General features: G+C 55.9%; 1 protein-coding gene across 1 annotated transcript; it reads right to left on the minus strand.

Annotated features, from left to right (window-relative positions):
• Positions 1-1,456: 1,456 nt before the first annotated feature.
• TNFRSF13B (TNF receptor superfamily member 13B) lies at positions 1,457-5,092 on the minus strand. Its single transcript, XM_019494623.2, has 3 exons — positions 4,778-5,092; positions 4,221-4,439; positions 1,457-1,920 (listed from the first exon to the last, which is right to left on the minus strand). Exons 1-3 carry the CDS (start codon positions 4,890-4,892, stop codon positions 1,688-1,690), a joined length of 567 nt encoding a protein of 188 aa, XP_019350168.2. The 5' UTR covers positions 4,893-5,092; the 3' UTR covers positions 1,457-1,687.
• Between the last annotated feature and the right edge of the window lie 5,013 nt (positions 5,093-10,105).

Consider the following 10,105-nt stretch of genomic DNA (forward strand, 5'->3'; position numbering starts at 1 on the left):
AGCCCTAGACACCGTTTTCGTCCCAATGAGGTTTTAAAACCTACATACCTCAGTGTTGGAGCTAAGACCTCTCCAAAGTGATGGATTCTAGACGTGCCCTTACAGGGACCAGGTCTTTCAAGCACATCTGAAAGCCAGGCCTTTTGAAGATGTCTAAGATTGGGTAACCACAACAGGGGCACCTAAATTAACTGGGCTCTTCTGAAAATGTTTGGCCTTGGGAGAGTTGTCCCAACACCATTCATCTTTGTGCTCATAAATCCCGGTGCCTCTAAGGACTGATGTCTCTTTTGTGTAGTCAGCTAGCAAGGCCAGAGACAGGAACACAAATCAAGCAGTGCTCTTAACTAAATATTGAACCAATTTCTACACAGGTTTGCATTTGAAGCACTACTCTATAGATCTGTGAGCCCAGCAATTTAGACAACCTATTTCAGACTATCGTGGCTGAGAGCTGCAGTCGCTGCAACCTGTCTTGTCATATACCAGTCGGCCTGCTGAACCAGCCACCTCCCCACGAATCCCATCTCGGCATACTGGAAATGGAGCTCCTGACCTGACGGCCGGGCTCCCCTCCCTGCCCCGTTCCTTACTGAGCTTCCTCTGCTTCCAAGATGCTTCTGTTGAAGCTACAAGACGCGCTGCTTTGGTCAGCACAGCCCGTGTGGCCATCACTGGCTTCTTGGAATCCTGCCAAATACCATCCATGCATTGTAAAGACAGCATTACTGAATTTTCTTTAACCAGAATGATTGGCTTCTATTGAAGTTTGGACCCCAGCCCAGAAGGCAATAATGGTTGGAGGCTGGAGGAAGAGAAAGGCCGGAAAAAGTGATCTGTAACTAGAAGACAACAGTTTGAGACATTTAAAGCTATTTTAAAATAGAACTTTTAAAAATCCCTATATGCTTCAAGCCTTGGCAAAGTTTTCAAGGTGTGGAGGCGTCTCATGCAGAACAGGGATGGAAATGTCAAGCACTACAGTGTACCAGTGACTGGCTGGGGATAAGCAACTTTCTGCTGGTACACTGATGGCCGTGGGCTCAGGGGTGGAAGTATGCAGGGATGTGATTGTCCCTGGTCACCATTGGTCTGTGGGCCACTGAAAATCCTGCCGAAGGGAGCCTGGCTGTGTGGGCCATGTCCCCCCTCACCAAGAGGCCCTGTCTGAAGGGGAGGAAGACCCTCACTGCTTTGCCCTACGCTGGCAAAAAAGTACCTCTTCCCCTGCAGGGCCAGCCCCAAACCAAGCAAAGTCTCTCCTGTTCCTCCCTGCCCGTGAGTTAGGAGCTGCTCAGCTCGCTCCCTACTGCCTGACTTACAAGCGGGGTCCCTAGCAGTCCCTCGTCCTTCGTTTGCAGAGGCCAAGGGGCAGTACCTGTGACATGGGTGCCTGAAGAAGGAGCCGCACTGAAAGATTGATTCACTTGACCCACAAGCAGATGGAGGCTGCCAAATGGGAAAGGAAGCAAGAGGTTTCCTGAGTATAATCATGAGACTTTTATTTCCATTGTGGAGAATAGCAGTGATGGGCTGCCCGTCCCACTCCATAGTACGAAAGGGAGTGTGACTGATGGGCAGGCAAGGTATAGTGGTGCTTATTGGAAACAGGGCAGAAATTAAGGGCAAGTAGCTTTCTTCCCAGCAGTTAGGCTGTTGGCAACCACACAGAAGCCCGACTGTGAGTTCATGCTGTGAGCGTCTTCTCTTGCGATGGAGAGCATATAATTTTGAAGTGGCCGTCCTCAGGGGCAGGGACAGCAGCCCTTGCTCCTAGATGGTAGAAGCTACTGTGACATGGGCTGGTCTCCTGTGTGGCAGCCCCTTGCTCAGGAAAGCAGAAGCCACAGGTCTCCACTGGCTCTGGTATCCTGCTTCCAGCAAATCCATCTCCAGCGCTTCCCGCTTCCACTAAACGATCTGCAAACACAGGACAGGGAACGATAAGTCATGTCATGTCTGGCTGCGGCTGCCGCCTCTGGAGTCAGAGGGGGACTTGTGGCTTCCTCCCCTCCCTTCTGCAACCTTGGGCCCCCTGCCCGCCCCACCATGTGTAGAGCAGCCCTAAAGCTGCTGCCTGCGTGGAAGAGCACCACAAGGCAAAAGCTGTATAGGAAACAGAGTGAACAGCTGGAAAGGAGGACCTGGCACTGTGGGAACAGCCTAGGACCCAGCAGAGCCCCTCTGTGCTGGTGGGGTGAACAAAGCTCGTCCTGGGGCATCAGCTTCTGCTTGGCCCAGGCCACGGCAGGCTTCGTGGTGTGTTTGCAGCCTGTGAGAGCGAGAATCACCATCCTCTCCCCCTCGGGCCCCCAGCAGGAGTGCTCTGCTTCTCCCTCCCTTTGGCTGCAGCCAGGGAATGGGGGCACAGGGAAACTAAGTGACTTGCCCAAGGTCACACCAGGGAGTCTGGCAGAGTAGGTAGTTGAACCTGGGCCATCTAAGTCCTGCATTGGCCAGTCTCCAAAAACATTGTGACTTTGCGAGTCTGTCATAGTCCCATCCCCTTCCCTACCTCTGCAGTGGCTTTACTTGGCACAAGCTTTCTCTCTGCAGCCTGGTTCTCAGGACAGGGACCTTCCTGCTCTGTGAGGGCACAGGCCCCCAGGAGCTACCATGGTGCTCTGCAGGGGCAGGGTTCAAAGCAAGGCCCCATGTTCCTGCAAACAAGCCTGCTCGCAGCTCAGCCGGAGCTCTGGGGCCTGGCATGGCCACCACCCAGCACCTGGCTCTGCCTTTGAAGGCCCTGGGAGCTGGGCAGATGGAGCAGCTGCCCCATCCGGCCTGCTACAAGGGACCAAGAAGCCATTGTTCAGCTGGGTCCCTGCCAAGTGAATGCTAGTCCTCCTGCGAGCTGCCCAGACTGAGCAAACGGGATTGCTACCATTATTAGAGCTCAGGCTCTTGATGGCTGCCTGGCTGCTTAATTAGAAAGGAAGAGACAGGCTTGTTCTTTACAACTCCTCATCCCTGGGACGGGACCAGCTGTCGGCCAGCCGGTGCCAGCCACCAGAAGGAGAAGCCAGCAGTGCCAGCCAGGCACACATCAGTCACTGCCATCACCTAACCATTGGGCTGCTGCAGAACCATGGGCTGGATTTCCTGGGGAGGAGAACTTGGAGCTCGCAGCCTGGGGGCTGAGGTTGTCTTACCCCTGGAGTCTTTACCACAGGATTAAACGTCTCCAAATCTTTAATGCCCAGCTATAACATGGACCTCACCTGGGTGGCGCAGCTCAATCTATTAATGTTTGTATAAAGTGCTTGAAAGCTTTGTATGCTCAGGGCAGTAGCAGAGCAAAGGGCAATGCTCACCTGATTATGGCAGCACCAGGCCGTGTGTGAGTCTGCTGCACACTGAGCTGTGGCAGCATTTGTGTCAGGCACATGCATCAACTATGGAGGGGTGGGAGCCTGAACATGTAATTGCTCATCTTTGGGGGGGTTTCCCTGGTTGTTCTCCAAGGCGAGCCACAAACCACCTCCTTGACTCTCTCAAGAGGTTTTTGTTGCACCTCATTCATTGAACACTGATGATTAGGCCATGCCCTGTGCAAATAGCTCCCTTAATAGTGACTAGCAGAGCAAAGGGCTCCAGGAGAGAGCCAGAGATCTTGAAGGCTGGCACAGGAACAACTGAGGTCCAGAAAGTCTGTGTCTGGGCCAGAACTGAGCATCAGAGCCCAGGGTTAGACCTAGATCTGCGAGCTGGCATGGCCCTCAGTGCTGTATTATTGGAGCCTCCATACAGGAACCCAGGGAGATGGGATATGTGCTGCGAGGAAAGGCATCTAAACACTGTGACATGCCTGACATCACACAGGGAGTCCAGGATTTGAATCCCAAGCTGGTGGTCCCAGGCCAGTGCTTCCCCCTCTGGTGCTGCCCTCCCAGGTATCTGCAATCTGGGATTCACAGTCAAGCTCCTGGACTGCTGTCATAGCAAATATCCCTGAGCACAGTGCTGGGGCAGTTCTCTGGCTTGTGTTACGTAGGAGCTCAGAGGAGCATTAAGGGTCCCTCCTGGCTGTAAGTCTATGTCCAAGACGCTTGCTGGCATTAGGAGCAGATGTAGTTAGAGCACCTGTATCCTCCACCCACCCCAGATGTGGTGCAAGAGCCAGCCCTTAGCTACCTGCCTGTGTCAGGCTTCAGCTGTGCCCTGTTCTGCCCTTGGACTCTGCCACAATGTCCCCCTGCCCTCCAGCAGCTGGCACGTACCTTTGGATGAATCCTCTCTCTTGTGGCATGGCCTGGGGCCTGGTTGGCAGGAGACCACTTCCCCCTTCCTCCTGAAGTGGGTCCAGCCCAGCAGCAAAGAGCAGATGAGGATGCAGAGGCAGAGGCCCAGCAGCAGGTAGAGCACAAGCCACTGGTCCTGGTCACTGCATGGCCTCCGCTCCACAGCAACCACAGTGGATGAGGTAGTTACCAGCTTATCTGAAAGTCATTGGGACAAGCAGCACATCAGCGCTTCCCAGCACTGGGCAAGAGGGGCTAAATTGCACTGGTGCTTGGAGGGGTCGGAAGCAGACGCAGGGAGGGTGTGGAAGTGATTAGAGGCGTTGCGGTTTGCAGTAATCATATCAGAACCAGCCCCTCTCCCCCTGGGTGAGACCTGCAAGGACTCTTCATGCACCCACCTCCCAGTGGGGTCGCCCCTGCCACTCCCACCCAGGCTGGCAGACACCAGCAAAGCCTGCCTGGGTACAGCCCCTGGCACCCCCACCTCCACCCAACGGAGCCCAGAGCATAGCCAGGGCTGGCGGCAGCCTCACCGCTCTCGCAGAAGGAGATGCACTGGATGGGGTGCCGCCCGCAGATGTCAAAGCAGCTGATGCATTTTCTCAGGAGGGCGTCGTAGTAGGAGCCGGCGCGCTCGCTGCATTCCATGGAGGCTGCGGGCGGGAGGGAGACAAACACGCTCTGCTGAGCCCGTCGCAAGAGGAGCTCCTGCGACGCTGGAGCCCAGCTCTGCTGGTCGGAGGCAGCATGCTCCGAGCAGCACGAGCGCTGCCAACTCCTGAAACGTTACCCTGGTGTCTGCTGGTTCCTCCCACCTGAGGCCCAGCCCTGGCGCCAGGTGAAGATAAGATGGCCTCTGCCTTTTGTTTAAGCCCAGCCTGAGCCCGCCAGTGGCAGAAGGACAAAGGAAGGCTCATGTTTAAAACCTTGGGATACCTCATCCTCACTCTGGACTTTGGAGGACCTAGCTCCTACTCTCCAGTCTCAGGGACCAGATCTCTTGTTGTGGTCTTCAGCCACGGGCTGAATCGCTGGGAAAGGGAATGGTTTAACAGAGCAAGAAGAGAGTGGCCGGGGAGAGTCCTGCACCACCCCACCAGCACAACCTTCTCCCAGAGCTCCCCCGGGGCGGCCAGAGCCCTCCCTGCAGCCTGCCGTCGCTCACCTCTGCAGGAGAGAGCAGAGCTCCTGCCACCGTGGAAGGCACGTGCAGGCACTCCAGTACCCTGCCCTGCCTGCTGCAGCTGGTGCCTGCCCAGGGCGCGCGTCAGCCCTGCCACACAGCTGGAGACGCAGGGGCAGGCATGTGCCATGTGGCAGCTGGCTGTTGGCAGGACCCTGCCACGCTGGACAAGGCAGGTTTTAGTAACAGAGCCCTTTTGCCAGTGGTAACCTCAGCAAGCCGCCAGGTCCAAGACCCCCCGGGCTCTGGTTATTAGAGTTATCCCCACACCCCTGAGAGACTCCATCCAGACACGGGCTCTGGCGATCTCCTGGCCCAGCTCCGCACTGCCTCTGTGGCTGCCAGCTCCCTGTTCTCATGCTCAGAGGCAGGTTTCTCAGGGGAGGACTGGACCCAAGGACCCTACAGCCACGTCTCTGCCCTGCAGACTCCTTCCTTTGGGGCTCTTGTAGGGGAGAGCAGTCAGAGGCTGCAGTAAGCCCCGGCCTGTAGTGGAAGGGGCATGGCTGGGAGGGAGGAAGGGGAATTGTGCTTCCTACGAAGTTTTGTCTCACTGCTGTCTTGAAAACCTGCTGGGCTAGAGCCATCTGAGAGCTTTGCCTGAGTCTACTTCCCAGGCCAGCCCCAGCCCTAGCCCCACCTGCTCCTTCAGAGCTGCTATTTTTCACGGTGTTTTTGGCCCCATCCTCTGCAGGACAAAGCCACTGGCACAATACAAAGGGCTGAGACTCCTCGGAGCCTTTCACTCCAGTCTGCATCGCGCAGCAGTGTCCCTGGGGCAAGTGCCCGACCTCTCCAGTGCCCACGGCCAGTCTGCAAGCCCAGCCAGTTGGCTCCCCGAGCACTCACCACAGAAGGCAGTGCATCGCTCGACTGTGGACCCTTTGCAAACAAGCCGGCAGGAGGTGCATTGGCACAGGAGCTTGTCCCAGTACTGCTGATCTGTGCAATTATTCATGGCCTCCTGCCTTGCACCCAGCAAAGGGACGTCTGCAAAACAGAAGGGAAAAGAAGATAGGGAGATGTCCCAGAGCTGGCAACCCTGGCCTCTGCTAGGGAGCTGCCTGGGTCATGGGCACTGACCCACTTCCTTGGGGAAGCTTGTGTGGCCCTGACCAGTGTCAGTCTAGGCACCACTGAGGCCCCTGAATGTGGATCACCACAGAGTTAAATGGAGGGACTAGACTCCCAACCCTTTTATTTGTTCTCCGTAGGACTGTCCGAGTTGTATCACTGGGGAGGACTACCCAGTTGACACTGCAGCTGCTGCCATCCCATCCTGATCAGGGCTCAGAGACACAGGAGTTGGTATGTAGCGGAAGGGAACGGTACAGGGGGAGCAGCCAGGGAGACAGATGGAGGTAAGTGTGGCTACAAGGGTTTGCTTGAGGCAGGGCTTTTTTTTGCTGCCGGTCTCTACCAAAGCACAGTCTTCCCTGACCTCCTAGCGGAGCCCATGGAAACCCCCCCGGGAAGGCATGCTCTGACATCTGCAGGGCATCATCGCTGTTTTGAAATGGGATTTCTGAAAAACGTCAATTTCAGAAAAAAAACCTCCTGTTCTATTGACGTTTTCACCCAGATTCATTCCTGCCTGACTCAGAACAAAACCCCCTTGGGGAAGTGTCAAACACACCCCGTGAAATGGAAACTCCGGTGACCGAGGGCCTGTCAAGAAGATGGTGCACAGGAGAGACGAGCCGGGGAAAAGCGGGGGCAGCAATGGCTGCAAGAGGTGCCCAAGACTGGGCTATGGCCTTGCTCTCAGTGAGGAGCACAGCAAGCTGCTGGACTTTTTAATGCACAGCACCCTGTAAATGAGGCTCTTTTCAGGGAGATGAATAGCGGCTTCCTGGGCATTAGTGAGCTCTGGTTTTGCTTTGCCCCTTCCCCTTGCTGTGAGCCATGGGTCCCTGGCATGTGGCCTCTCCGGTTCTGTGGACAGGGGTTGCCTGCGGTATCCACAGGACACTGCATGGCCCCACATACGTGTGAGAGAAGCTGGCAAAACCCAGCCTGCATGAAACCCTCTCCTTGAGCACTGCACACCCTTGGCTCAGACCTGGCCGCACACTGGCACGGATATGCCGCAGTAACAGAGCAAGGACCATGGCTGTAAGCCCTGGGCTTCTCCCCGCGGGGCAATGTCCTGTCTACCACCACAGCACCTTGCCGTGAGGACAGACAGCACCAGGAGCCCGTGTATGCCCCTTACGCACAGCAGGGCCAGCATCTCTCTTAGCCAGCAAAGCTTTTGCAGCATGCCTGTGGCCCTGGAGGGCTCCCAGCTTTCCACTGGATGTGACTGAGGTTAAAAGTGGCAAAAAAGGACAGGGCAGTCCAGCGAAGGGTTGACAATTTCACACTGAAAGGATGGGGCAGACACCAGGCACTTTGTCAGTGGAGCACCAGGGAGCACTTGAATACAAAAGCCTTGTCCATGCTGGCTTTTCCAGGGCACGAAGCAAAGGGGAAACTTGTGGCTGGGGATCTGCCTGGAGCGTCTAACATCAGACCCCCCAGTGTTGCCAAACAGCCCCCTCCAGGGCCAGCCCTGCAGGACGGGGTTCCCCTAACACCCCTGGACTTGCAGTAGCGACAAGGCCATACTCCCCTTTCTTTCACACTCACAGGCTCCCAGGAGGCCAGCACCCTGCAGCTGAGCACCTTGGGGTCCTGTCCTGCCACTCCCTGAGGAGCAGCCCCTCCTCAGGGGTATGAGGCCCCTGGTGTGATGAGGCTGGGCTAAGTCCCAATAGTTGCCCCCATTTAAGGGGTCAAGTCTCTCCCTGTCGATGGTGCCTGTGCAATGCACTGCGTAAGGGGATGGGTGGGTAGGGAGGGTGTGAATCGGGCTTCCTGTACTTCCCTGCAACCACCATTGTTCGCATTTAGCATCTGCTAGGTGCTGTGACAAGATGGTCCCCAGGGAGGAGTTTGGACTCCATGAGACTAACACCATGAGCTGTGCTGGCTGGACTCCACCACGCGGGAGCTGGTCCCTGAGCCTGGCTGAGAAGCCAGCTGTCTTGACCGTGAGCACAGCACCACGTGGGGCTGCATGCATGAACATGACTGTACCAGGTCCAAGACCAAACCAGAAATGAGGCCTCTCCTTGGGACATGAAGCCACGAGCATGTGGCTGAGCCCAGCTGCCAGTCTCTAAAGCCAAGCCCCCAGCTTGCCCTGTCGTTCTGTGGGAGATGGGGGAATCTCTTTCTGGTCTTTTCTCTCTGAAGCGGCTTGTTCAGCAGCAGCCAAACAGGGGCTTGTTTATCCCGCCTGGTCACCCAGCTGGGGCTTTCAGTCTGCAGCCTAGCCAGGGAGTTCAGCATCCCACCCCTTCCCAGTGCCTATGAGCTCCAGCATCACAACCCCCACCTCCCCCCCTGCAAGAACTCGCAGTTCCAGAAACCTGCTACATGGTTGACTCTGTACGGCAGCTTTCGACTCGGTGGTTCAACCACAGCAACCAGCAGCCGTTCTTGACCTCTGCAGTGCTTTGTCCTTCTCTCCGAGTAGAGCTGGGGCTAGAGCCCAGGTGTCCCACCTCCCTGGTCTCCCCCTCTGTCCTCTTCCAGACAAGTCCCCTTGAGCTCACTGGGCACTGCATCATCCAGAAGAGACACCAACAGCACATGGACCTGAGCACCCCCCTGGCATCGGGGCTGAGCACAACGCTGGGGTGATGCCATCCCTCCCTTGTGAGGAGAGCAGATAGAGGGCAGAGAGAGCTGAGCCCTGGGTTGTCCTTGGTTCCTGCAGCCTGAGAAGCAGTGAGAACGGTGTCCCCCCTCCATCCCTCGGGGCACCTTGCTGTGACCGCACGGTACATTCTTTCTAGGATCCTGCCCAGGGCTGTAAGATGGTGAGCTGCAAAGTGAGACAGACTGCACCTTGAGACCTCCTGTGATCTCGCCAAGCACATTGCCCCGCAGGTCATCCCTGGGTCCTCTTCCATTCCCAGTCCTACCAGAGCCCAGCCCCATCCCATGCTGCCCAATACAGGAAAAATCAAGCAGGTAACTCACGTTTAGCCTCCTGGCGGAGTTTAGTCTACCTCAGCTTCTGCCATCTCACTGTGACCCTGGTCTCTGAGCCTGCTCATTACTCAGGCGGTTTATTATTAGAGTTCGATTTGATTAGAGCCTGGGCCACGTGCTTCCTGGGGTTTCTCCCCATTGATGCTTAATGCAAATGATCCTTTTGTGCAAGTTATACTCCCACAAATTGTATTGACTTGTGGATGGTGGGTCAGACCAGGCCTGGTGGCAGAAACCTCGTGCTTCTGCAAGACGAACAGCGACAACAGGCAAAGTCAGCCATGAACTTAGGCTCCTACAGGTGGTCTGCGTCCTCGCGGAGATTGGTCAATGCACGTGGAAAACATCTCAAATGGATCAGACCAAATTCTTGGGGAGATTTGTGCTATCATGATGTCTCGGTGGGGTCTGTCTGTCTGTGCACTGGTGCCCCTTCATTGGGAGCTAATTATTTTTTCTTTTTATGAGACTTGCTTTTAGGGAATGGCTGAGCAGTGGTGGTGGGGGAAATTCTTGCTGTGCTTTTTCAGCAGGTGTGCCACAAATTAGTCTCACACCCACCCCAAGTGTCCATCCAACCTCTTGCCCTTATCCTATGTGTTGGGGTTTTTTCTGCTTCCTGCCATGTGCTCTC

The sequence above is a fragment of the Alligator mississippiensis genome, chromosome 13, assembly GCF_030867095.1.
Source record: "Alligator mississippiensis isolate rAllMis1 chromosome 13, rAllMis1, whole genome shotgun sequence".
In the NCBI taxonomy this organism is placed as follows: Eukaryota; Metazoa; Chordata; order Crocodylia; family Alligatoridae; genus Alligator; species Alligator mississippiensis.